The sequence below is a fragment of the Rhinatrema bivittatum genome, chromosome 3 (assembly GCF_901001135.1).
Source record: "Rhinatrema bivittatum chromosome 3, aRhiBiv1.1, whole genome shotgun sequence".
In the NCBI taxonomy this organism is placed as follows: domain Eukaryota; kingdom Metazoa; phylum Chordata; class Amphibia; order Gymnophiona; family Rhinatrematidae; genus Rhinatrema; species Rhinatrema bivittatum.
Window position 1 is genome coordinate 486067158 of NC_042617.1, and position 25582 is coordinate 486092739.

Genomic DNA, 25582 nt, shown 5'->3' on the forward strand with positions numbered 1-25582 from the left:
TATTTCTTTCCAGATCATTTATAAATATATTGAAAAGTAAGGGTCCCAAAACAGATCCCTGAGGCGCTCCACTGCCCACTCCATTCCACTGAGAAAATTGTCCATTTAATCCTACTTTCTGTTTCCTGTCTTTTAGCCAGTTTGCAATCCACGAAAGGACATTGCCACCTATCCTTGACTTTTCCTTTTCCTAGAAGCCTCTCATGAGGATCTTTTTCAAATGCCTTCTGAAAATCCAAGTATACTACATCTGCCGGTTCACCTTTATCCACATGTTTATTATCTCCTTCAAAAAGGTGAAGCAGATTTGTGAGGCAAGACTTGCCTTGGGTAAAGCCATGCTGACTTTGTTCCATTAAACCAGTGGTTCTCAACCCTGTCCTGGGGACCCCCCAGCCAGTCGAGTTTTCATGATATCCACAATGAATATGCATGAGAGAAAATTTGCATGTTATGGAGGCAGTGTATGCAAATTTTCTCTCATGCATATTCATTGTGGATATCATGAAAACCCGACTGGCTGGGGGGTCCCCAGGACAGGGTTGAGAACCACTGCATTAAACCATGTCTTTCTATGTGTTCTGTGATTTTGATGTTTAGAACACTTTCCACTATTTTTCCTGGCACTGAAGTCAGGCTAACCGGTCTGTAGTTTCCCAGATCACCCCTGGAGCCCTTTTTAAATATTGAGATTACATTTGCTATCCTCCAGTCTTCAGGTACAATGGATGATTTTAATGATAGGTTACAAATTTTTACTAATAGGTCTGAAATTTCATTTTTTTTTAGTTCCTTCAGAACTCTGGGGTGTATACCATCCGGTCCAGGTGATTTACTACTCTTCAGTTTGTCAATCAGGTCTACCACATCATCTAGGTTCACAGTGATTTGATTCAGTCCATCTGAATCATTACCCATGAAAACCTTCTCCATTATGGGTACCTCCCCAACATCCTTTTCAGTAAACACCAAAGCAAAGAAATCATTTAATCTTTCCGCGATGGCTTTATCTTCTCTAAGTGCCCCTTTAACCCCTCGATCATCTAACTGTCCAACCGACTCCCTCATAAGCTTTCTGCTTCAAATATATTTTTAAAAGATTTTTATTGTGAGTTTTTGCCTCTACGGCCAACTTCTTTCCAAATCCTCTCTTAGCCTGTCTTATCAATGTCCTATTTTCTTCTGTTGGAGCCTTCTTCCAATTTTTGAATGAAGATCTTTTGGCTAAAATAGCTTCTTTCACCTCCCCTTTTAACCATGCCGGTAATCGTTTTGCCTTCTTCCACCTTTCTTAATGTGTGGAATACATCTGGACTGTGCTTCTAGAATGGTATTTTTTAACAATGACCATGCCTCTTGCACACGTTTTACTTTTGTAGCTGCTCCTTTCAGTTTTTTTCTAACAATTTTTCTCATTTTATCAAAGTTTCCTTATTGAATGTTTAGCACGAGAGCCGTGGAATAGCATACTGTTCCTCTTACAGTCATTAATTCAAATTTGATCATATTATGATCAATATTGCCAAGTGGCCCCACCACCGTTATCTCTCTCACCAAATCCTGTGCTCCACTGAGAATTAGATCTAAAATTGCTCCCTCTCTCCTCAGTTCCTGAACCAATTGCTCCATAAAGCTATCATTTATTCCATCCAGTAACGTTATCTCTCTAGCGTGTCCCAATGATACATTTACCCAGTCAATTTTGGGGTAATTGAAGTCTCCCATTATTACCACAATACCAATTTGGTTAGCTTCCCTAATTTCTCTTAACATTTCACTGTCCATCTCACCATCTTGACCAGGTGGACGGTAGTATACTCCTATCACTATAGTCTTCCCCGACACACAAGGGATTTCTACCCATAAAGATTCAATTTTGCATTTAGTCTCATGCAGAATGTTTATCCTGTTGGACTCTATGCCATCCCGGACATAAAACGCCACACTGCCTCCAGGGTGCTCCTCTCCGTCATTGCGATATAATTTGTACCCCGGTATAGCACTGTCCCAATGGTTGTCCTCCTTCCACCATGTCTCTGAGATGCCAATTAAGTCTATGTCATCATTCACTGCTATACATTCTAATTCTCCCATCTTACTTCTTAGACTTCTAGCATTAGCATACAAACATTTCAAAGTTTGTTTTTTGTTTGCATTTTCATTCTGCTTTTTAATTGATAGGGATAAGTTAGAATTTTTTTAGCTCAGGTGAGTTTTTAGTTACAGGCACTTGGACCTACTTTTCTTATTATTGGAACCTCACTGTCAGGATGCCCTAATTCTAATGCATCATTAGTATCCTTTGAAGATACCTCTCTCCGAACCATGCGCTGCTGAGCGACTGTCGGCTTTCCTCTTTGTTCTAGTTTAAAAGCTGCTCTATCTCCTTTTTAAAGGTTAGCACCAGCAGTTTGGTTCCACCCTGATTAAGATGGAGCCCATCCCTTCGGAAGACACTTCCCCTTCCCCAAAAGGTTCCCCAGTTCCTAACAAAACTGAATCCCTCTTCCTTGCACCATCGTTTCATCCACGCATTGAGACTCCGGAGCTCTGCCTGCCTCTGGTGACCTGTGCGTGGAACAGGGAGCATTTCAGAGTATGCTACCCTGGAGGTTCTGGATTTAAGCTTTCTACCTAAGATCCTAAATTTGGCTTCTAGAACCTCCCTCCCACATTTTCCTATGTCGTTGGTGCCCACATGTACCACGACAGCCGGCTCCTCCCCAGCACTGTCTAAAATCCTATCTAGATGACGCGTGAGGTCCGCTACCTTTGCACCAGGTAGGCATGTTACCAGGCGATCCTCACGCCCACCAGCCACCCAGCTATCTACATTCCTAATAATCGAATCACCAACTATGACGGCCGACCTAACCCTTCCCTCCTGGGCAGTAGGCCTTGAGATATCCTCGGTGCAAAAGGACAATGCATCACCTGGAGAGCAGGTCCTTGCTACAGGATCCTTTCCTGCTGCACCCGGTTGATGCTCTCCAGTCATTAGACCTTCTTCCTCCAAGGCAGCGCCATGGCTTCCAGTCTGAAGTTGGGACTTGACTACTGTGTCCCTGAAGGTCTCATCTATATACCTCTCTGTCTGCCTCAGCTACTCCAGGTCTGCCACTCTAGCCTCCAGAAATCAGACTCGTTCTCTGAGAGTCAGGAGCTCTTTGCATCGCATGCATATGTACAACTTCTCACCAGCGGGTAAAAAATCATACATGTGACACTTGATGCAAAAGACTGGGAAGCCCCCCACTTGCTGCTGGACTGCTGCCTTCATCTCAATTTTGTTCAGTTCTTAGTTAAGTTTTAGGTTGCTATGGGAGTAGGACTGCATCTAATTAACGTCCTTTAAATGTATTAGTGACTTCACTATATGTCTGGTAGTGGCCTACAAGGGACTAATCATACTCTCAATAAAGTTTTTGTTGTTTTTTTGTTTTTTGGGTTTTTTTTGTGAAAGTGGCACCTGCCTACAAATTAAAGGATGAGCTAGGGTAGGTGGGCAAGGGGTGGGAGGGTTGGGAAATCCAAACAGTCTAACTTCAGTTCATCAGCCAGAGTGACTCACTGCTCTCTTGATTGTCAAATGTTGGTACCTAATCAAATCAAATCACACTACCTCAACACCTTTCCAAGGTGAGTAACTGAACTGAACTTTTCAACCATTTTACTTAGATATACACTGCTCCTAGATTATTTCTAGCTTCTGGCTAATTTTTTTTTTATTTGTAAGGCAACTAGTAAGTTCTGTTTACTAGTTGCCTTACAGACTTTTAAAAATAAACACACTAACTACTGCTTACTAGCTGCATTTATGACTGACCATTTAAAAATACAAACAGTCTAACTTGTTTATTCATTGCCTTACTGACTATTAAAAGCACAAACACACTAAATAATATTCCCGAATAGTTAACTTTGCCCCAATACGTTTGAAAAGACAATGCCCCAAGCAAAAACTTACTGATTCCTTTCAGCCACCAGCAAGGTGATCCTCTCCTCTCAGGGAGGGAGAGGAACTGGGAGGGGTTGATGCTAGTGATCAGAAATGGAACTTTATTGCTGGCAGCGAATAACCTAGGCCTCAGTTAAGTCCTTTTTTTGTCAATTAGAAAGTGTCTAATCATTTATTTGTATGTATTTATTTCCAACACATTTGATATTCTGCCTTTTACCAAAGATGGCCTCAAAGCAGATTACAATCAAGTTAGTTAAGCTACCATGTTTCTTAAGAGAAACATGGGGGTCCTTAAGAGAAACATGGGGGGTAACCTGCATGGAGCGGCAGTAACTCCTTGGGAAGCTTGCTGGGCAGACTAGATGGACCATTTTGGTCTTTTTCTGCCGTCATTACTATGTTACTGTGTACAGGATGATAAAAATTGGATGGAGATTCATGTATCGTCACTACAGTCTGGTGCCCATTTCAAGGTGGCTCTTACTAATGAAGAATCTAGCGAAAGGTCTAACTGAACAGCCAAGCTTTTGCTCTTAACTTCAAATATTCTTAGGGGCCGATGCAATAAAACGCACCCAGCCTAGAGCTCAGGTTTATGCATGGTTGGATGTGTGTTTTGGATGCGCTAGACTAGAACCCTATGCAACTATGCAATAAGGAGATTAGCCCATCCAAAATGCATGCCCAAACAAATGCGTAGCTGATAGCGGTCATCAGATGTAAATTCAATGTAGATGAGGCTATTAGCTATTACCCCCCCCCCCTCCCAATGTAGAAAATCACTGAGCACCCAATGCACACTTTTTAATGCAGAAAATTTAACTCCAGCCCCAGAGGTGACATCGCCAATCCACAAGTCAAGGACTCATGAGAAATTTAAAAATACTGACCTCTATGCTTCTTCCTACTTAGTATCGTTGCAACACTTAAATCTTCTGCTTGCGGTGTTTAAAAATAAAGGTATAATGTAATAGATTGATGTGATTGAAAAATTCCGGACACACAATGTATTTCACACGTACAATATGCACACACAATAGCAAGGGATGAAATCTGCCTGAAGCAGGATGAAAAGGACGCGTGCCTGCAGTAATTCAGGGTGCCCAATGCATTTGAGTGCTAGGGATGCACAATTTTTCCCTAGTGCGCCCTTTTTAACGCAGCCCCTCATTTAAATACTTCATCAGGTGCCCAGGGGATGTGGCAATGCGCGTGTTAGGAAAAAGGGGGCTCAATGCGAGTGCCTGTTCTAACGTGCGTCTTGTTCTATAAGCCCCTGGGATTGTTACCTTTGCTTTGTTAACCTTGTATTTCTATGCATGTCAAAGCTTCCATATACTGGTTTATGTCCTGGGATTTGCATGTAATATAACACTAATTTACAATTATCAGGGGAAAATAATTGGAAGCTCTGCTTCAGCTGCGTTATATACCGTATGCTATTGACTGAAAACTGGAAGTGAACATTCAGAGGAATGCTTTTTCTTGCTCTTTACTGTACTAGCAAAGGAAATAGGGAATTACCATAGTTAATTTGTAGATATACTGGGAAAGGACAAATGAAGAACTGAGCGATGACACCTGCAGAAAAACATAGCTTTAGAAAAATAATGTAGTAAAAAATCTAGTTTTTTCAGACATAAAGCCAGTATTTGCTTTATGAATTAAACTACTGGGAGAAAAGAATATATATATGGTGATGCTAATCGGAAGGAGAAGATCTTTATTTTCAAGGCTGATTTACTGATGTGCATGTGTTTACAAATATTTAGAGCTATAATTAATAGAACTGCAATCTTATATAAAGTAACATTTTGTTGCACTGTTTCTTTGTAGTCAGTAAGCCAAATGGAAACCAACTGTGTTACACAAACAATTTCAATCCTTGCAAGTCAGATAATATCACTGCCTACTGTCTTGTTACGAACAGTAATATAAAAGAAGTTAAATATGAAGTTCGAAGTTCCAACATAATGCTGACAAAAATTCCTGGTAAGAATGCTTGGATTAGGTCTCACCTGTTTGAACTCTCAATTTCATCATCCAGAGATCACCCCATTTGTATTAAAACAGTATTTACTGTGTAAAATGGACTTGCACTGTATCCAAGACAAGTTAATCTGGAGTGCCACTATTTTTTTAAAAAGTAGATTTCAATAGCTTAAGTAGATAGTAAATAGCTAACCCCTAGATTCATCAAAAAGTTTTAATAACAAAAAGGGGCATGTTTAGGGAAGTTTTGGAGTTACTCCACAACACAGTAATTTACTGCTTTGCATTGGTATTACTACACAGTGTGATAAACCCTACTTTTCACATCCTGCACTAGGGAAAGAGAGAGAGAGACTGAGAGAGAGAGAGAGAGAGAGAGACTATCTCCAAGGCCCTCATAGTAGTTAAGTATTTAAATCTCTATAGGAGGGCCACCCAATAGGTCTTGGTTGGGCAGCAATGTGTTTCACTCATAGTCTTGTCTCTTTCTGATCTGCCCCAGGAATGGTCTTTCCTCACAAGTGCAGATTCATGAAGTGGTGAGGGACTGATCCAAAATCCTGTCAATCATGTAACACTGTGTCTCTGATTTCTACACAAATGAGAGTGATAGTTGGCACAATCTAATTGGCTGACCTTTGAGTGGCATGTTGGATTTGTCTTTCATTTCCTTTCCTTTTCATGGTGACACCAGCAGGGATTTTAGAGTTTGTCACCTCACCCAGATCAAACGAAACATGCTGACCCATTCCTGGTTTTACCCTATTGCATGCATGGAGTTGTAGGGTCTGATGTTCCTAAGAACAGTCGTACTACATTTCCATGTGTGCATCGGGGCAAAACCAGGACTGGATCAGCCTGTTCTGGAGTTCCCTCAGCAAAATAAATCCCCTTGTAGTGCTGTGATTCAAAGTAGCATTTGCATGTGGGCTAATCCGGGAAGGCTCCTGCAGCCTGTCTTTGGTACCCTGATGCAACTTGGGAGGAATTCGGATAAGCTCCAAGCTGCAAACTCTCCAAGCTATGAACCCATGCTCTGAGAGAGTTCTTAGCATCTCTGGTGCCTGGCTACACCCTTGGGAGAGGAATCCTAGAAAAAAAAGTTGTGGCAGTGCAACAGCGCTTCAGAAAGGCTGCGGGGAGAGTGGTTTCTGTCCTGCATATAATATGCACTGCAGCATTGAGACTTCTCTCTTCTTCCTTCTGCATTGTGAGGCACTCAGGCAACATTTGAGGGAGGAGAGGCTACACAGGCTGCTGGCAGTCATCATAGGATATTTTTAGGTTTGGGGTGGGTTGAAGAAGGAAAGCAGTAGGATGGAGAGACAGTGTAGGGGGAAAGAAAGGAGAAGGAGAAGGCACTGGAGAAAGGTGGTAGAAGAAAAGACAGGGGTGCTTGGAAGAGAAGATAGAAAGATGGAATCAAGAATGGCAGAGGGACATGAGAGACAGAGGGCAGAAGGACAGTGGTGAAGAGGAGGGATGGGGAAAGGGGAAGAAAAAGACAAAGGGGTTTCAAGGGAGAAGGAGAAGGACAAAAGTACAGTAAGGGAAGAAGGGGACAAAGTGGAAATGCCAGGATCCCGCACAGAAGAAGACTACAAGCAGACCTAAGCGAAGTAAGAGAAGCTGGAGATAAGAAGGGGGGGGGGGAGGAAGGGGGCGATAGAGAAGGAGAGGAACAGTAGAAAGTGGAAACAGGCTGTTGATGTTTTCAGGTATAGTCGATAGTATCAAAAGTTGCTGTTTACACACTGATGCACCCGTCCTCCAGGTAGCCAATCAGTGCCTACACTGCAATTTCTGCCATTGTCATGTGTGCCACAAAAAAATCAGTTTTCTACTTGGGTTCTTCAACACTCCCCCCCCCCCCTCCCCGCTAATCTTAAAGTGGTAGGAGGGGTACATTAAAAAATTAGAATGTTAAAAAATGAAATAAAAGATCAACGAAATATTGGTTTTTCACATGAACACATTTATCTACTCTTGCTCAACACAGATATAAAAGATATAATATGTAATGACTCTTCAATTGGTATTGGAGAAAAAGGAAGTGTCGCTATCGTGCCTTGTCAGGTCAATGCAAACAACCAAATGGCAGGAAATATGACATTTACTTGCCATGAAAAATGGGATCTGACTGCAAACAACTGCATATCTGCATCCATCTTTGCGCTGCTTTCCTCTGCCCAGGTGAACTGTTTTAAAATCTGATTATTTTTTTCTAAGAACACACAAAACCTGAGACATCTAGTTTTGTAATGGGTAGGAATGGTCAGCCCAATATTCATTTGAAAGGGAAAGCACAGTCTTTCTTCTCTGTTAGTAACTTGAACTTTTCAGGGGAGCAATTGTCCTCTGAGCAGAGGAGGAGCTTTAACGACTGAAAAGAATTACCTGTGTTCTGATTTTAATCCAAAATATTGAACATTTTCTTCTGCAATGGGGGATACACTTGGTCCTAGAAATTTGTCTCAAAACTGCAGTCTTTTATTTGTGTAATGTGTGTTTTTCTTTCTATTGTAGCTTCTGAATTCTAGCCCTCAACCAAGCAAACAGTTAGTTGTTTACCTTCAAGATCTTCGTAATACAACAAAAACAGAACAGACTGCAATACAAAATTCGACAGGGAACTTGGGAGCCATGGTTCAAATATTGAGTACAATTTCAAACATCCCAGCTGTAAATGTAACTACACCCATGATGAACGTGAGTGACAAATGCAGTTTTTTAAAATTGTATTCTCAAGGCATGCCTCTTTACTGGTTCTCGTTAGAGTCATTATGTATTCTGCTCATTATTTTCCCTTGATTTTCTACCACGGCATCTCGCACTGCACACAGAATTTAGGCTTAGTCTAATCCTCTGCTCATCCCATGTCCCCATTAGTTTTGGACTCCCAGAGGTAAATAGTAATCCAGTAGGTTTTCTGGAATATCTACTGTTGTGAATTGGGATATTCACCCACCATTCCTTGTGTTTTCAAGCTCTCAAGAAGCCTTTTGGAAGGATTTGAAAAAAAAAAGATAGTTGGAATATTCTGGAGGCATAGCCTGCTTATGTTTTGCATTGTCAGGATCCACTCTGCCTCTACTCCTGCCCACAAATGGCTATTCACCCACCAATATGCATAGTTTTATTAATTTCTCTAGTTTCTCTACCCAAAAATATCTACTCCAGCTAAAATCAGTATGACTGGCCTCCCTTTTGGGCCATGTAGCTCTAATTATTTCCCATGGAGGAAATAGGTATTTTTTCTTTTCTTTTTATTCATGGAAGAAAATCACAGGAGCTGGTCTGACTCTGTACCACACTATTTTCTTTTACTCAGATTCAATTGGGAAATTAATAAATTGTAAAGATGTCCCTGTCGGTCCTTTCTGGCTACTTTTTAAAGAGACAGCACCACAATGGCTGCAGCACATTGGAGCATCTATATGATGAAAAACTAGAGATGTGAATCGTGTCCTCGATCGTCTTAATGATCGATTTCGGTTGGGAGGGGGAGGGAATCGTATTGTTGCCGTTTGGGTGTGTAAAGTATCGTGAAAATCGTTAAAATCGTGAGCCGGCACACTAAAACCCCCTAAAACCCACCCCCGACCCTTTAAATTAAATCCCCCACCCTCCCGAACCCCCCCCCCCAAATGCCTTAAATTACCTGGGGGTCCAGCGGCACACTAAAACACGGCACACTAAAACCCACCCCGACCCTTTAAATTAAATCCCCCACCCCCCCGAACCCCCCCCCCCCAAATGCCTTAAATTACCTGGGGGTCCGTAGCCTTAAATTACCTCCGTAGCGGCGGTCCGTAGCTAAATCGGGGGAAGGGGGAGAGCAGGAAAAGCGGCACACTAAATCGTGTAGTCTTCAGCCGGTGCCATTTTGCAAAATGGCCGCCGCAAAGTGGCGGCGGCCATAGACCAAAACGATTCGACGCAGGAGGTTGTTCCGGACCCCCGCTGGACTTTTGGCAAGTCTTGTGGGGGTCAGGAGGCCCCCCCCCAAGCTGGCCAAAAGTTCCTGGGGGTCCAGCGGGGGTCCGTGAGCGATTTCCTGCCGCGAATCGTGTTCCGTACGGAAAATGGCGCCGACAGGAGATCGACTGCAGGAGGTCGTTCAGCGGGAACCCTCGCTGAACAACCTCCTGCAGTCGAACTCCTGCCGGCGCCATTTTCCGTACGGAAAACGATTCGCGGCAGAAAATCGCTCACGGACCCCCGCTGGACCCCCAGGAACTTTTGGCCAGCTTGGGGGGGCCTCCTGACCCCCACAAGACTTGCCAAAAGTCCAGCGGGGGTCCGGAACGACCTCCTGCGTCGAATCGTTTTGGTCTATGGCCGCCGCCATTTTGCGGTGGCCATTTTGCAAAATGGCGCCGGCTGAAGACTACACGATTTAGTGTGCCGCTTTTCCTGCTCTCCCCCTTCCCCAGATTTAGCTACGGACCGCCGCTACGGAGGTAATTTAAGGCTACGGACCCCCAGGTAATTTAAGGCATTTGGGGTGGGGGATTTAATTTAAAGGGTCGGGGTGGGTTTTAGGGGGTTTTAGTGTGCCGTGTTTTAGTGTGCCGCTGGACCCCCAGGTAATTTAAGGCATTTGGGGGGGGGGGTTCGGGAGGGTGGGGGATTTAATTTAAAGGGTCGGGGGTGGGTTTTAGGGTGTTTTAGTGTGCCGGTTTTCCTGCCCTCCCCCTTCCCCCGATTTACGATTTTTTGACGATAAATCGGGGGAATTGGTATTGTATCGTGGCCCTAACAATTTTTGACGATTTAAAATATATCGGACGATATTTTAAATCGTCAAAAAACGATTCACATCCCTATGAAAAACCACTGTTGCTTGACCCTACCTATAGCCCAATATGCTATCCACACATGTACCCTCTGCTCCCCTTCTCCATTCATACCGCTTTCTCACAATCACTTAAACAAATACACGTGGTGGGACCTATTCGGTATTCATGCATTCAGTCCTGCACTCACACCTATTATTCATTAGAGATGTGAATCGTGTGCCAGATCGTCTTAACGATCAGATTCGGCTGGGGGGGGGGGGGAAATCTGATCGTTAAGATATGTGAATTGGAATCGTTTCCGATTCCAATTCACATCGCTAATTTTTTTTTTAGGGAGGCCCGCGCCACTAAAAAAAAAACAACTCACCCGACCCTTTAAATCGACCCCACCCTCCCGACCCCCCCAAAACCTTTTAAAATTACCTGGTGGTCCAGGGGGCCTCGGGGAGAGATCCAGGGGGGCCTGGGGGAGAGGAGAGATCCAGGGGGGCCTCGGGGAGAGATTTCCCGTTCCCAGGCATCAGCTGTTCTAAAAAAAAAATGGCGCCGATGCCCCTTTGCCCTTACCATGTGACAGGGTATCCGTGCCATTGGCTGGCCCCTGTCACATGGTAGGAGCATTGGATGGCCGGCGCCATCTTTAAAGATGGCGCTGGCCATCTTTACTCATCAGCCCCTATTATACTATACTCTATAATAGGGCTGATGAGTAAAGATGGCCGGCGCCATCTTTAAAGATGGCGCCGGCCATCCAGTGCTCCTACCATGTGACAGGGGCCGGCCAATGGCATGGATACCTTGTCACATGGTAAGGGCAAAGGGGCATCGGCGCTATTTTTTTTTTTAGAACAGTTGATGCCTGGGAACGGGAAATCTCTCCCCGAGGCCCCCCTGGATCTCTCCTCTCCCCGAGGCCCCCCTGGATGTCTCCCCGAGGGCCCCCAAGGCCCCCCTGGACCACCAGGTAATTTTAAAAAGTTTTGGGGGGGTCGGGAGGGTGGGGTCGATTTAAAGGGTCGGGTGAGTTGTTTTTTTTAGCGGCACGGGCCTCCCTAAAAAAAAAGGGTCGGGAGAGTGGGGGAGGCTAAGGGGGGTCGATTTAAAGGGTCGGGTGGGGGTTTTTTTTTAGCGGCATGGGCCTCCCTAAAAAAAAGGGTCGGGAGGGTGGGGGGTCGATTTAAAGGGTCGGGTGGGTTTGTTTTTTTATCGGGCCATCGGCGCCATTTTAATTAGTGGCAGCCAAAATGGCACCGATGGCCCGAGAGCGGGAGATCGCGCCGGGACCCCCCACTGGACCACCAGGTAATTTAACATTTTGGGAGGGTTCGGGAGGGTGGGGGAGGGTAAGGAATTGGTTTTAAAGGGTCGGGGTGGGTTTAGGGGTTGTTTTGGTGTGCCGGTTTTCCCGCCCTCCCCCAAATAATTCCCATGCCCTATTTAACGATACAATACAAATGCCCCTGATGATAAATTGGTGGCATTTGTATTGTATCGTGCACTCTAACAATTTAGGACGATTTTAAAATTATCTGACGATAATTTTAATCGTTCAAAAACGATTCACATCCCTATTATTCATACCCACACACTATTAAGGGCCTACTTTACTAAGCTTTTTTCCCCCATAGACACAGAATGGGAAAAAGTCTTAATAAATCAAGCCCTAAGTGCAGGGATATTCATAATGGACATCAAATGTCAATAAAAGAAGGAAATTTGAAACGAGATCCCCAGCAGCTGTTTTTAAGACCAGATCCAGCTTTTGTCCAACAGTTCTTCACTTTGGTTAATTTTTAACCTACTCAGGATGGGGAAGAGGAAAGGCCAAGTTTAAGGTCTATTTTTTTGATTTTGTTCTGGGTGCACAGAGCAGTTTGTCATGGTTTGCAAATATGCAGTGTTCTTTCCAGACCCCAGATCTTGATAATATTTCTTTGATTAAAGACAAGGTTAACTGGCAAAAGAAGTTGTAGTCTATGGATAACATCTCTAGAAAGAATAAGTTGTGCTTTGCCAGTTTCCCCAAATTGGAGAAAGTTGCTTCCTTGGCTATAGTTCAGTGATAAATTTCAGGAGCTGCTTCCATTTGCTGAAGAGGTCTTGGCTATCACACGGGCCTAATTCAGTCTAAAAAGAGGAAAATGATTTTTTTGCTATAAGAGATTTCTGCCCATGGTGCAGAATGTTTTCCAAAATTTCACTGCAAATGTATAGATAAGCTCCAGGGGAATCAATATACTTTTCCTGGTCTTGGCCATTTTGTCTATGTTTCTTAAGGGTAAAACTCGAGTAGAGAGCACAGATGCACTAGCAAGGGATAATTCTCAAGTAACTTGGGGTAAGAAACAGTGTTTCAACTGATACTTGCAGATTTATAATATTTTTACTGGGAACATGGACTAAATACCTATGGTTTGTCTATTTTTCCTCTTATAATTCTTATAATTAATGTATTAAAACTCTCCCCATAATTTTTAGGGTTTCATTAAACAATTTGTAGTTTCCTTTTTTTTTCTTCTTAAGGGATTCCTGATATATTATTTATGTAACCCTTTTCTTTGAAGTGGCATACTTCTTCAAGAGCACAGTAATTTATAATTTAGGGGCTATCTACACTGTTTTTCTTTATTCCACTCTGTTAACCCCAGGCAGATATGTGCTTTTCCTTAATGCCTTGTGTGTAATTCCTTTTGTAGTTTGTGATGCTGTAGAGATGCAGGGATAAAATTCACTGGACACAGAACTGGGTGTTCAGATAATAGTTTACTGATTCTTCCAAAAAGTTAAATCAGGTCCAATTATGAATACATAAAATTACAGCTGATTCTCTACTTCTTGCTGTTTAAGTGTCTTTGGCTGAGGTTCCTTTTGCAAAATCTTACCACTCCTACTGAGAGGTCCATATTCAGAAACCACACTATTGAATATAGCCGGCTAACTGTAGAATAGCTCTTTGGCCTGACCAGACTTCCTCGCGGAATAATGAATCCCGCGAAAAAGGGGGCGGGCCTGCTAAAGGCTGCAGCCATTCGTACCTTGGCGGTGCAAATTTGCCAGCCTCAGTGGGGCTGGCTGCAGCCTTTTGCAGAGAATAGCAACACCATAAAAGGTGTAAGTTATTCACCGTGCTACTGCCGGCGATAATGTTCCTCACATTATCGCTGGCAGCGGTGCCACGGCCGACTCCTCCCACCCCAACTCCTCCCCTCCCCCTAATTAGCATTATATCACATGCAAAAAGGTTCTTTAGTAAATAACCCCCTAAGTCATCCAGCTAACTCTGAATATTGGAGGGAGGGAGGGAGGGAGAGAGAGAGAGAGAGAGAGAGAGAGAGAGAGAGAGAGAGAGAGAGAGAGAGAGAGAGAGAGAGAGAGAGAGAGAGAGAGAGAGAGAGAGACTTGCTATAGATCCTACTCCCTAGACAGCTATTTGTATCCCTATGAGAGGCTCACCTAGTAACTCGAGGTGGGGATTAGGTATGAGCGTAGGGGGTTGGGGGCCACTTTCACATTCCACATGAGACGTACGAACAGAACAGCGGTCTCTTGTGAAGATTTGATGACCTTCGGAGTGAGGAAACTCACTCCAAGAAGAGATTTGGGCAACGTTCTCTCAACCTAGCTTGTTGTTGCCCAGGTAGAGTGTCCATTAAGCTAGGTTGAGAGAACGTTGCCCAAATCTCTTCTTGGAGTGAGTTTCCTCACTCCGAAGGTCATCAAATCTTCACAAGAGACCGCTGTTCTGTTCGTACGTCTCATGTGGAATGTGAAAGTGGACCCCAACCCCCTACGCTCATACCTAATCCCCACCTCGAGTTACTAGGTGAGCCTCTCATAGGGATACAAATAGCTGTCTAGGGAGTAGGATCTATAGCAACTCTCTCTCTCTCTCTCTCTCTCTCTCTCTCTCTCTCTCTCTCTCTCTCTCTCTCTCTCTCTCTCTCTCTCTCTCTCTCTCTCTCTCTCTCTGCTAGAATTTAGCCAGCTATGTCCCTAAATATTCAGCTAGCTAACCTCTGAGATAGCCAGCTAAATGCTTTTGAATATGCAAAAGCCCAGTAATTGGGGAAAATCCTACTCTTCCAGGGGTCCCTGTAAAACATAGAAAAATCCTACCTGAGTCCACAGAGAGAAAAACACCCACACACACTCTCTCTCTCTCACAGACAAAGTGCATATGGGTATGACTCTCTCTGACACGCTATTGTTGTACTGGTGCTTATGTGCTCACTTAGGAGTAGATTTCCTGGCATGAGATAATTTCTTATCTCATAACCAGTTATATATTATTTATTTGTTGCTAATTTCCGCTCTACCTTTCTTCCTGGCATGAGATAATTTCTTATCTCATAACCAGTTATATATTATTTATTTGTTGCTAATTTCCGCTCTACCTTTCTTCCTGGCTACTTTAGCCCCCAAGTTCTATGCCCTTGTTTTATGTAACTTTGCTTGATTCAGCCTTCTTGTTTTTTGGTTACTCTTGTTTTTTTCCCCTAAGTTCCATGTAAACCGGCCTGATGTGAATTTTATTCGTGAAGTCCGGTATAGAAATATATATTAAAAATAAATAAAAAATGAGCATATAGATGTGTGGATTTTATAACATGCGCATGTCGCTGAACATATTATAAAATGTGATAGTCGTGCACATGCGCCCCAGATTTTAAAATCCACGTGCGCATGTGTGGGCGGGTGTCTGTCGAGCATGCAATGAGGGGTATTTTTAAAAAATAGGGGAACCATAGGGGATGGGGGACCAAGGGGATGGGGGACCAAAAGTGACTCATACTGTTACTTGGGCTTATAAAAAGAGAAAAAGAGAAAATTAAGCCCTGGCCGAGACTGGAGAGAGCCACTAACCCAAAGTAGCACAACTCTAGATAGAATCCTACTTTCTTTTGTGGAGCCAGTGCAACCAGGGCTGGTGCAAGGGTACTGGGTATAATAAGGCGAACCTTACAGCCTTGCACACACTCCTGGTCCCACCCATCCCACAAATAATTTAAAAATATGCATTTATAGAAACAGATTTTAATTGAAAAAGAATATTCAGTGTTTTAATGTAAAAATAATACTTAGAATATTTATTATTTACATATACTGCTGTAGTACCAACCGGAAAACTCTGCAAAAAAGACACCTGCAGCCATCTGTTATTAGGACTATTGTAAAGCATGTCGACCTTCAGAAAGCTTTGAATAAACTGAATTACATTATAGTAAACCTTCCATATGAAAACAGTACTAACTGTCAGCACTCAAACAGTAACCACCCTATCTTTAAAAGGCAGTTTGTAAATATTACACCAGGCCCTAAAATACCAAAATACCTTATATCAGGATAACAAAACATGCCAAGCTCTTATAGATCCCTACACACAACTACAAGCTAGCAGGATACCTCACCTCAGTCACACATGCAGAGCACACAGATCTTTACCAAATGCATAATAAAGAGACAATAAAGTACCGTATATCTAGAAACATGCAGACAAAAACTGAATTGGAAACCATAACAAGACAGACTCCATATGCAGTGCAATTGTTGTGCCTACTGGCCACGGGAGACCGCAGCCGGCAGCCCTACCTCCGGCCCCTGGGAGCTGGCCTTCCATGATATCCTCGGTACGGCATTCCGGGCCTGCTGCAACACCGGTGTCCCTCTGGCCCTCCCAGGCATGCACGCGTGATCTGCCCCGCCTTTTAAAGGGCCAGAGGCGGGAAAATTCCATCAGCCCACTGAAGACATCAGGGCTTGGGGCTTATATAACCTGGCCCAGCTCATAGAACCTCACGTCGCCAACAGGTCTCTCTCCAGAGTGTTGGTTGTCTGCTCCTGCGTTCCTTATTTCTGGTTCTTGTTCCTGTGTTCCTGATTCCTGGTCCTGTGTTCCTGTTCTCCGCTCCTGGCTTCTGCTTCCTCCTCGCCCTCTCAGACTGATCTCCTAGCTCTGACCCTAGCTTGTCCCTCAGATTCTGCTTGTCTGCTGCCTGCCTCGATCACCTGCCTGTCCCCGACGCCTCTTGATTGCTGCCCACCTCGACATCTGCCTGTTTCTGATGCTCCTTGACTGCTTCCTGCCCCAACCTCTGGTACGTCTGGCCCCGCTTCTTCACCTCTCCTCTGGGAGGATTATTGCTGAGTGACCCGCGCCTAAGTCCTGCCAGCCCCGGCACCCAAGGGCTCAACCTGCGGGGAGCGAGGACTGGTATAGGTGATGCTCCTGTTGGATCTGCTCTTCACAGCCACCTTCCAATGATGAGGACCTGCAGGGGCCTTCCCCTAGGGGTAGCGTCAACCTTGTCTCGGCCAAGGGTCCACCAAAAAACAGCAACAATGAAAAACAGAAACAAAATCATTCATTAAACATTAAGCAATAAGTCAAGAGATATAAAACATCATTCATAATATTAAAACCATATTAATGGGGTGGGAGAGCAAGATGGCCGCTCTCTGAGATAAATGTGAAGGAGGCTCTCTCCGTCAGAATTTCTGATACTTATTTCTTCTGCATAATGCTGCATACTAAGCGAAAGGCAAAGGTAAGGGAGATTTCCATTTCATTTCCCTTACCGGAGACATCTCAGCCGAGGATCCAGACCTTCTTCACGCCAGCATCGGGGATGACACCGGTAGAGAAGGCCACTGTAGACGCCAATGCAGAGTGGGTGTCGGCGCTAATGGCTGAGGTAATATCTTTGAGTCCTGGTGCTCCGAGAACTCCCTCTCCACCTCAACATTTGAACATCAATTTGACTCCTTCAAATGCCAGAGAGGAAGAAAAAAGTAAATTGACGTCTGAAGTTTCTTATTCGGAAGTATCGGATAACAAAGAGACTTTTTCTCAGGCAAGGCCTATTCCCTTTTTGACAACCAGGTTCTCTGGTAATTTGTCAGGAGCCATTTTTGAGGGGATGAGAGGTGGGACCCAGGCTGCAGCGGGTGATTTGGAGTCCAGGTCTGCTATGAGTGTTTTACCCTCCTTGGAGAAACCTGTGGAGATTACTCTAGTCTCTTTATGGTCTGCCATAAAATCACTGGAAATTGCAATAGTAATTTTGTCTAAAATCACTTTGGATTCTAACCAATGATTTCTAAGTATTGAAAATTCTATTTCTATAAATAATACTAAGCTGGAGATGTTGGAATCACGGATGGAAAATGTTGAGGCTTGGCAGGAAAAATTTGTTCAGACGGATATTGTGAATGAAAAAAAAGCTGGAAAATATAGAAAATTCTCTGAAATATTTAAATCTCAGGGTTTTTAATTTTCCTCATGTGAAAATAACAGAATATGAAACATTTAAAGAATACCTTACTCACATTTTGAAAATGCCTCTGCAAGCACTTCCTGTTATTTCAAGGATTTATTACCTTTCTGCAAAAGTTGTTACCATGATTGGAAATAAACCAGCAGAGGCCTCTCCAAATCTAACAGATATACTTGAGTCCTCCTTGGAAACTGTAATATCTAGAAGATTAATACTTCATGTTTCTTTTGCATTTCCAACTGCCCGAGATTCAGTACTGTGTTCGTTTATGCGATATCGCTTTCCACTTTTTCACGGTGAAAAGATATGGATGTACCTTGATTTATCTAGAACCACCCAAGAAAGGAGGAAGAAATTTCTTGGTATGCGCCCTGAGGTGGTAGCCCAAGGGGGCAAGTTCCTTTTAAAATTTCCATGTAAATGTGAGATACAGTATCTAAATCATAAATATGTTTTCTTTGAGCCTTGAAAACTTCATGCATTTCTGGATTCACATACCCAAGAGGCCACAGCAATGGGCTCGGAGGATAGATAATGTATATCGGATGTTTAATATCTATTTACAATAAATTTAAAAAACCTTGTGGGTTTTTTATTTTTTTCTTTATAACCACTTATTGCACCTTCTCTCCCACTATTACCTGAAGTTTACAGATAATATAGAATGCAATGTTTAAAAATTAACTCTTTAATGAAAATCTTGTTATCTGTATTCAACAACAGAAGTAAAAATTCTTGTTGTAATATTGGAAAACGCATAAATAAACAATTTATTAAAAAAAAACCATTCTAATGAAAAAAATAAATATGTCAAACAGAAAACAACCAACAAACATTCAGTAATTAAAATAACTCACAAATTGTTTATAACATTTCCCAAACACCAAATATTTCAAACAGCAGACATATGAAATAACATTCCAAAATTTAAAATAATAGGATTCAAAATCTCCAACTCTCCATACTTCGGATCTTTTGTTTTTCAGTCACCCACAGATTGTTGTGGATTAGGGGTGGGAGGCCTCACACACATACTCTCTGTCACTCACATACACAGGTTTTCTCACGCTCACACATGCACACAGTCTCGGTCTTACAGACACATACAGGCTCTCTCGCTCTGTCATACATATGTACTCTCTCACATACACCCAAGCTCACTTGCTCTCTCTTACTCACACCCGGGCTCCTTTGCTCTCTTATACACACAAGCATACACACAATCAGTTTTCAAGCCTCCCCCTTTCTTCTAGCCTTGTTTTTGGCCACTGTGGGATTGCAGCACTGCTTCTCATTGCCAGAAGGGAGATGGAAGGTGTCCATTGCAACCCACTGCTCCTGCAGGTGGGGGTGGGAAGGCCATGGCTATGGCAGAATGAGCTATGCTGTGGCTGCACAAATGTAAAGGGGGTACTCAAAGAATAAATAAATAAATAAAATAAAAAGTACCTGGGGCAGTGATGAAGAACCTGACTGAGGAGGCAGTAGGCTGCAGAAGAAAGAGAGCCTGATTCAGGGAAGGCCAACCTCCAGTGATGAGCACTGGTGTCAAGCCCCACCCCCCCCTTTATGAAAGTAGACAGTGCAGAGAAAAGTTCATACCAGTGAAGGGCTGCGATGGAGTCAGTAGCAATCGGAGCAGGAGGAAGGAGTCTTGCCTAAGCACACACAGGCCGATACAGTTAACCTGCCATTGGACGCGCGTTTTCCCTTACCCCTTATTCAGTAAGGGGCGGAAAATGCGCATCCATCCCACCGAACCTAATAGTGCCCTCAACATGCAAATGCATGTTAATGGCCCTATTAGGTATTTGCGCGCGATTCAGAAAGTAAAATGTGCATCCAAGCCGCACATTTTACTTTCAGAAATTAGCGCCTATCCAAAGGTAGGCGCTAATTTCTTCCGGCACCGAGAGTGTGCGCAGAAAAGCAGTAAAAACTGCTTTTCTGTGCACCCTCCTGTTGTGGAGCACTCTGAGAGCGATCCCACTTCCTGAGAGATGTGCATCCTTGGGCCGCGGCTCGACCCCAGAAGACTCTGAAGAGGTGCCGCGGGAGGTGTGGCATGCCCGAGCATGGGCTGGACGGAAGCAAGACCGGAGTGATGACCTGGCGACAGGCCCTCCTCCGGACCTGCATGCTTCGGAAGACCCAACAACGCAATGTTGTTCTTGTGAACAGTCCTCCGACCGTTCCCAGCCCTTTCGGACCTGCCGCAGGGTACGGCACAAAGCGGCAGGCCGAATGGAGGCCAGGACAGCGAAGACTGGAACATAGATTCAGACGAGACTCAGAAGCAGGGTACTGGAAGTGCAGACGTAGACTCAGAAGCAGGGTACTGGACGTGCTGACGTAGACTCAGAAGCAAGGTACTGGATGTGCTGACATAGACTCAGAAGCAAGGTACTGGGAGTGCAGACGTGGACTCAGAGACAAGGTACTGGACGTGCTGACGTAGACTCAGAAGCAAGGTACTGGAGGTGCAGAGGTAGACTCAGAAGCGAGGTACTGAAGGTGCAGAGGTAGACTCAGGAACAAGGGCTGAAGGAAGACATGGGCACTGTCCCTCAGGGCACCCCACTCAGTACACCTGCGGGACTGAGTCACGGACCACCCTGTCCCATGCGCGCCCAACATTGCCTCGGAGGGCAGGTCACGGACCACGCTGAGAACAGGAGAATGCAGGAAAGATCTAGGCGAGGAGAACTCTGATGCTGGGATACTGACATCCGAAGCCCCGTCGGCTGGCAGGAAGGGAAGCTCCAGAGCACAGGGACGAATCCCACCTGTTGGCCACTCCAGGGCCCAACAGGCCAGAAGGCTCAGGAGCCAGATGAAGAAAAAAGGGCAGAACATCCGGGACTGGATTAGGAACTGGATCAGGCACCGACATCAAGGCAACAGGGAAGAAGCAGGTTGCTGCACACCGGCAGCCAAGGTAGGATTGCTGCACACTGGCAGCCAAGGCAGGATTGCTGCACACCGGCAGCCAAGGCAGGTAACGGGGTCAGGAACAAGGACTTCTCAGAGACTTAGAAACGAGGTACATGGCTTGCATCACGGAGGGCCCTACTCAGCCCGCCCCGAGGGCTGGTCACGGACCACAACGTGGCTTGCTGCGAGGTACCAGGACATTGGAAGACACAGGATCAAGGTGCTAGCTTTCAAGAGATTCAAGAGCAAGGTACTTAGCTTTCAGGCGAGTTTCAGGATCAGGATACAAGGCTTGCATCATCTGAGCTGGATCATGGATACCGGATTGGTAGACAGACCTCAAGGCAGGAACAGGAACAAGCAAACATCAGGACTGGAACGACTGGAAACATCAGGACTGGAACAACTGGAAACATCAGGACTGGAACGACTGGACAAGGAGCTCCGACAAAGAACATGGAACACAGGACGTTGCAGAAGGCTGGAACACAGGCAGCTCCTGGAACGAAGATCTCAGGAGTGACCAACTCCTTGCGAAAGAAAAGACAGACTGAATGCTGAGCCCTTTAGTAGCGCTGAGGTAGACAACGCCCAGGGAGGGGTCAGCAGGGGGCCACACCTGGCTGGCCCTTGAAGAATTGACGAGAGGCGCGCGCCCGCGCCTAAGGAAGCTGGAGAGCTGGTGCTGGAAGCTGGTGGCGTCCTCAGCCACGTGGAGGACCCATGGGAGCCAGGCAAGCATGGGAGCAGCCCTGCCCTGAAGCTGGAGGTGTGGCAGGCTGCTGGAGCGGCTTCCAGCCACGAAGTCAGAAGCAGGAGGAAAGGTAAGGCTGGCTGCAGGGGCTGTAGAGGCTGAGTAGGCTGCAGGCACCGGCAGGGACAGCCTCCCTGCCGGCCGAGGACCCGGACTGCAGCACGGGCTTCGGCAGCCGTACAGGCACCGGCAGGGACGCCCTCCCTGCCGGCTGAGGACCCCGGGATCGCCGGCAACACGCTGGGGAACACAGGAGCAGCAGCGGGGGTCCTGACCGTGAGGGAGAGCTCGCGGCGGGTCGGTCCCGCTGCACGAAGCAGAAGACAGCCGGGGAGGAGCCCGGACACCACAGAGGGACCGCCGCGGCGGCGGCCGTGTCAGCGGCCCGGCTGGCCACGTGGGGGTAAGGGCCTGCCCGCGCTCCTCGCGGGCAGGATCGCAACACCCTCTGACTTAATATCATGGTGATATTAAGTCGGAGGTCCCGAAGAGTAAAAAAAAGTTAAAAAAAAAAAATTAAAAAAAATTGGAAGTCGGCCGGCGGCTGTCGGGTCGAAATCCGGGCACTCAGTTTTGCCGGCATCCGGTTTCTGAGCCCGTGGCTATCAGAGGGCTTGAGAACCGACGCCGGCAAAATTGAGCGTCGGCTGTCAAACCCGCTGACAGCCGCCGCTCCTGTCAAAAAGGAGGCGCTAGGGACGCGCTAGTGTCCCTAGAGCCTCCTTTTGCCCGTTTCTACCGCAGGGCCTCATTTAAATACTGTATCGCGCGCACAGGCGAGTGGCCTGTGCGCACGCTGGGAGAGCGGGCGTTCGCTCCCTCTCCCACAGACTTTACTGAATCGGCCTAACAGTGAGGACGGTGGAGTTAAGCCACAATGGCCGAGATGGTGGCAGTGAGCCATCAAGGGAGATTGGAGCCACAAAGGGTAGGCAGCGATTGAAAGAAGTAGTGGGTGATTTTAAGGATAGGGCCAAGGCAGGAAGAGACCATGTCAGGCCGGTCTTGCATAAAGAGATGCCGAGATTCGCGGCAGACGTAATGAAAAGGCTGTGGGAGCAAGCACTAGGCTCCCTGCAGATGAAGGCAGCATCAGACCACAATGAAATGACAGGAGTGGTGGAAGCAGTAGGTGATGATTAGGGGAAGCTACAAGGGATGCAAAGAAGACGTTCCAGAACAGCTCTGAAGGACGGGCCTAAATAGTGGCTGACCGCGTCAAAAGGAGGTGGTTAGCTGTGAAGGAGGCCAGGAAGATGAAAAAAAAGCATGTGATCAGAGTGACCAGTGCCCAGTGGGGGATGCTCCATCCCCTGATAGGCCAATCCACCCCTGATAAATACATCAATGCAGTAAACAAAAAAATAAAATGCATGTCTAACTGAAAAGGAAAGCATCAAGAAAAGGTCAAATGTATAATCAGAGAGATTTTTCAACTCCATGGGTAACTTATTCCGCAACGTAGGACCAGAGACAACAAAAGTCCTAATGCATATTGTCTAGGGATGTGAATCGTTTTCCATATCGTCTTAACGATAGAAATCGTGTGGCAGGGCAAGAAAATCGTCTTAGGCACGATTTTTTAGTTAAAAAATCGTTAATCGTTTTTTCCGATTAGTGCGCACTAACTGGGAGTTAGTGCGCACTAACTGAAAATGATACAATTTGACACTTTTCAGGTCAGTTAAGGTCAGTTTAGGAATGAATATGTATTCCTATTGGCTGCCCTCTTATTTATTCATGTTACCAAGTTTCCTACTGACAGTATATGGGGGATGGGAAATGGAAACAGTTGGTAGCTTGACAAAACAAGTAATGTGATCAGTCAATGTGACTAGAACTTGTGCCCTAACCCTGATACCAGGGGTATTGTGATCTTCCTGCACACAGTGCCCTATCCCTATTAATACCAGGAGTGTTGTGATCTTCCTGCACACAGTGCCCTATCCCTAATACCAGGGGTGTTGTGATCTTCCTGCACACAGTGCCCTATTCCTGATACTGGGGGTGTTGTGATCTTCCTGCACACAGTGCCCTATTCCTGATACCGGGGGTGTTGTGATCTTCTTGCACACATCCCGGTATCAGGGATAGGGCACTGCATGCAGGAAGATCACAACACTCCTGGTATTAATAGTGATAGGGCACTGCATGCAGGAAGATCACAACACTCCTGGTATTAATAGGGATAGGGCACTGCATGCAGGAAGATCACAACACCCCTGGTATCAGGGATAGGGCACTGTGTGCAGGAAGATCACAATACCCCGGAGGAGTGAGGGTCAGGCAGCTCCCCCTGTCTGTGAAGCCAGCCTCTCACTAGTAATGCAGGGAGGGGGCTGTCTCAGACTTCACCATCCTCCCCCCCCCCCCCTCACCCACACACCATTCGCTAGCTGGGACATGGGGGAAGTCAGGAGTGAGGGTCAGGCAGCTCCCCCCTGTCTGTGAAGCCAGCCTCTCACTAGTAATGCAGGGAGGGAGCTGTCTCAGACTTCACCATCCTCCCCCCCCCCCCCTCACCCACACACCATTCACTAGCTGGGACATGGGGGAAGTCAGGAGTGAGGGTCAGGCAGCTCCCCCCTGTCTGTGAAGCCAGCCTCTCACTAGTAATGCAGGGAGGGAGCTGTCTCAGACTTCACCATCCTCCCCCCCCCCCCTCACCCACACACCATTCACTAGCTGGGACATGGGGGAAGTCAGGAGTGAGGGTCAGGCAGCTCCCCCCTGTCTGTGAAGCCAGCCTCTCACTAGTAATGCAGGGAGGGAGCTGTCTCAGACTTCACCATCCTCCCCCCCCCCCCTCACCCACACACCATTCACTAGCTGGGACATGGGGGAAGTCAGGAGTGAGGGTCAGGCAGCTCCCCCCTGTCTGTGAAGCCAGCCTCTCACTAGTAATGCAGGGAGGGAGCTGTCTCAGACTTCACCATCCCCCCCCCCCTCACCCACACACCATTCACTAGCTGGGACATGGGGGAAGTCAGGAGTGAGGGTCAGGCAGCTCCCCCCTGTCTGTGAAGCCAGCCTCTCACTAGTAATGCAGGGAGGGAGCTGTCTCAGACTTCACCATCCCCCCCCCCCCCCCCCTCACCCACACACCATTCACTAGCTGGGACATGGGGGAAGTCAGGAGTGAGGGTCAGGCAGCTCCCCCCTGTCTGTGAAGCCAGCCTCTCACTAGTAATGTAGGGAGGGAGCTGTCTCAGACTTCACCATCCCCCCCCCCTCACCCACACACCATTCACTAGCTGGGACATGGGGGAAGTCAGGAGTGAGGGTCAGGCAGCTCCCCCCTGTCTGTGAAGCCAGCCTCTCACTAGTAATGCAGGGAGGGAGCTGTCTCAGACTTCACCATCCTCCCCCCCCCCCCTCACCCACACACCATTCACTAGCTGGGACATGGGGGAAGTCAGGAGTGAGGGTCAGGCAGCTCCCCCCTGTCTGTGAAGCCAGCCTCTCACTAGTAATGCAGGGAGGGAGCTGTCTCAGACTGGTATCAGGGTTAGGGCACTGTGTGCAGGAAGATCACAACACTCCTGGTATTAATAGGGATAGGGCACTGTAAGAGATGACTGTAGTAGATTGAATAAAGATCTGATGTTTCTGCTCTCCTCACACCAAACAAAAACAACACACAAGCAGAGAAGCCCTTCTTACAAAGCTGAGCTAGTGAGTTAAGTAGGAGGAAAAGTAAACATACTGGTGCCAGTGTGGCTACTTAAAAAATACACTTACCAACAATCAATTACATATATTTGAACTGTGTACAGTTCCAGCCAGGACCACCTTTCTAAAATGCACAGTGATTGGCAAATTCAACATGCACTAGCATTTCAGGTGCCTGCTAACAAAAATAATA

The 25582-nt window shown here is 46.0% G+C and overlaps 1 protein-coding gene across 1 annotated transcript in view; it reads left to right on the forward strand.

Moving 5' to 3' along the window:
- The window catches only part of LOC115088627 (adhesion G protein-coupled receptor F5-like), a 192747-nt gene that overhangs the window by 125034 nt on the left and 42131 nt on the right, over positions 1-25582 (forward strand). The window contains exons 13-15 of the mRNA XM_029596887.1: positions 5798-5953; positions 7953-8146; positions 8480-8662. Coding sequence (XP_029452747.1) covers positions 5798-5953; positions 7953-8146; positions 8480-8662 — 533 coding nt within the window. The remainder of the gene's footprint in view (positions 1-5797; positions 5954-7952; positions 8147-8479; positions 8663-25582) is intronic.